This window comes from Phalaenopsis equestris, unplaced genomic scaffold (genome assembly GCF_001263595.1).
Source record: "Phalaenopsis equestris unplaced genomic scaffold, ASM126359v1 Scaffold000202, whole genome shotgun sequence".
Lineage (NCBI taxonomy): Eukaryota > Viridiplantae > Streptophyta > Magnoliopsida > Asparagales > Orchidaceae > Phalaenopsis > Phalaenopsis equestris.
Window position 1 is genome coordinate 3,828,136 of NW_018164644.1, and position 2,149 is coordinate 3,830,284.

The following is a 2,149-nucleotide window of genomic DNA, read 5'->3' on the forward strand; positions in this document are numbered from 1 at the left end:
ATATATATATATACATTTTGTTTTTTCTTTCATTTAAGATGTAACATAGCATTATATAAAAAAAAATAAACGCATTTATCAAATTATAAGTTATTGTTACTTTTATTTTACAATTTGTTTATAAAAATATTTCTTTTGTGATATCTAATGTTTTTCATTTATGAAAAAAATGCTGAGTAGAAATTTTAACTATGATATTCATAGTTTAACTAAGAAATTATTTGGTCAAAAAAAAAACGAGTAGGAAATAGAAGAAATAAAAGTTTTTTTCTAAATTCTAGAAATAGAACCAGGCATTAGCAATTCGAGGCCGAAGCACGTGACGAACACTCGCATCAGTCATCACCGCAGAATTTTAAACCCGATATATGCCCTCACCCAACCCCGTTCACACTACAACCAAAAAAAGATTCCCTTCCCCACCACATTCACACCCATCCCAAACTACCCTCCATATCCTCAATCACCGCCGTCCATATATACAACCGACTTCGCGGTCGTGTCGGTGGTGCATTGGTTACTTACCCGCCAAGTCGGCATCCTACGTGGACTCCGGATTGGCTCGCTGACCTTTTCCTCTCCCATCCCGGGCGCACATTCATTTCCCTGCACTTTCCACCCAATAATCCCACCTCCTATAAAATCCTCCTCTCTCCCGTTGAGAACCTCTCCAACTCCTTCCAAAACCATCAAAACTTTGGAGAAATAAAAGCCGGTAAAAAGATGGGCAATTGTCTTTGCAGCCGGCAGCCGGTGGTTTGGGCCGACGACATCGACGACGACATAGAAGAGCATTTGATTCAGACGGATGAAGTGCGAGGAATTGCCGAAAGAGTAGAGTCTACTGCATCATCGACGACGGAGGTGAGGATCAGAATCAGCAAGAAAAAGCTACTGGAGCTGCTGAGAAAAGCGGATGCTAAAGGCTTAACCGTTGGAGATGTGATGAAAGATCTCATACATATGAGCATGACAGACTCTAATGACATTATTCACTATCATTGGAGGCCCGTGCTCAGAAGCATTGCGGAAGAGCCCGACGAATAGAAATAAATATTAGGTGTGTTGAACTCACTTATGACCAAAAAGAGAGCGTGTATGTGTGCACATACTCTCTCCCTGCCCTCTCTCTTCTCTTATTTGTCGGTCGTAAGTAATTGCACCACATCTAATATTTAAATTTAAATTAAGCCCCAACATCTTTCTCTTTTTTTTTTAGTTAGATTCTATGTAAATTTATAAATAATTAGATTATGAGATTTGATTAGAAATAGATTGTGAATAGAACAGGAGATGAGTGATATATATATTTTTTTTTTGGAGAGTGGTCTCTTTGAGTTTCCTGATTTTGTGAAATAAATAATTTAATAAATATTCTCTTATAAATTCTGTGTTCTCGTCCAAATAAAGGTGGGCCGTCGATTTAACTGAGCGCAATTGCAGATCGATATTGTTTGGGGTAGATCAGCAAACTGTGCAGGAAATTTTAATTTTGCTAAAAATAGAAATTGTTTTTTTCTTATGACAATGCTCGTGATCGTTATTTTTGCTTGAGGATTTTTTTTTGATAAAATAATTAATTATTTGATAAATATTTTTTAGAAAAAAATGTCAACCATATATTTAATTAGCATTATTCGGGGCACAAATAGAAAGCTGATCTAACCTTTAATGATAAGTTGAAATTTAAGGAGCATTAATTTTTTTTATTCGGATGGCATGTGCGAGCGTTAACGAGACTGGTACAAGCTAATTGTATAATTACATTTCTACCATGCCGGCGACATTTTATGGTAAGTTGACATCGAGAAAAAGGGCCGATTTTGGAAAGTCGTCAGGGTGATTAATATATCAGATTGTAATGAAAAAAAAAGGTGTTTGGCGCTGCAAAATGTTTGTTATAATTGCAAAATATTTATGCTTAAAAATTCTTCGCTATCTATAAATTTTCATTAATATACAAGAGCAAGTAGCTTGTTTAATTGCTTGTCTCATAACAAATTAAATGATTTAATTTCCATGCATAAATAGTTTTGAATTTGCATTGATTGATGGCTCTTAAGCATGCTTAAGCTTTTCATTTTTCAGCATTTACGAGAACGTAGCCGTCGTATTTATGTAAATCTTTATTGTCATGCAAATGTCACAT

General features: G+C 35.4%; 1 protein-coding gene across 1 annotated transcript; it reads left to right on the plus strand.

The window, feature by feature from the left end:
* The first annotated feature begins 660 nt into the window (after nucleotides 1–660).
* Nucleotides 661–1,294, plus strand: LOC110022825. Its single transcript, XM_020721943.1, has one exon. It carries the CDS (start codon nucleotides 724–726, stop codon nucleotides 1,045–1,047), a length of 324 nt encoding a protein of 107 aa, XP_020577602.1. The 5' UTR covers nucleotides 661–723; the 3' UTR covers nucleotides 1,048–1,294.
* Nucleotides 1,295–2,149: the final 855 nt, after the last annotated feature.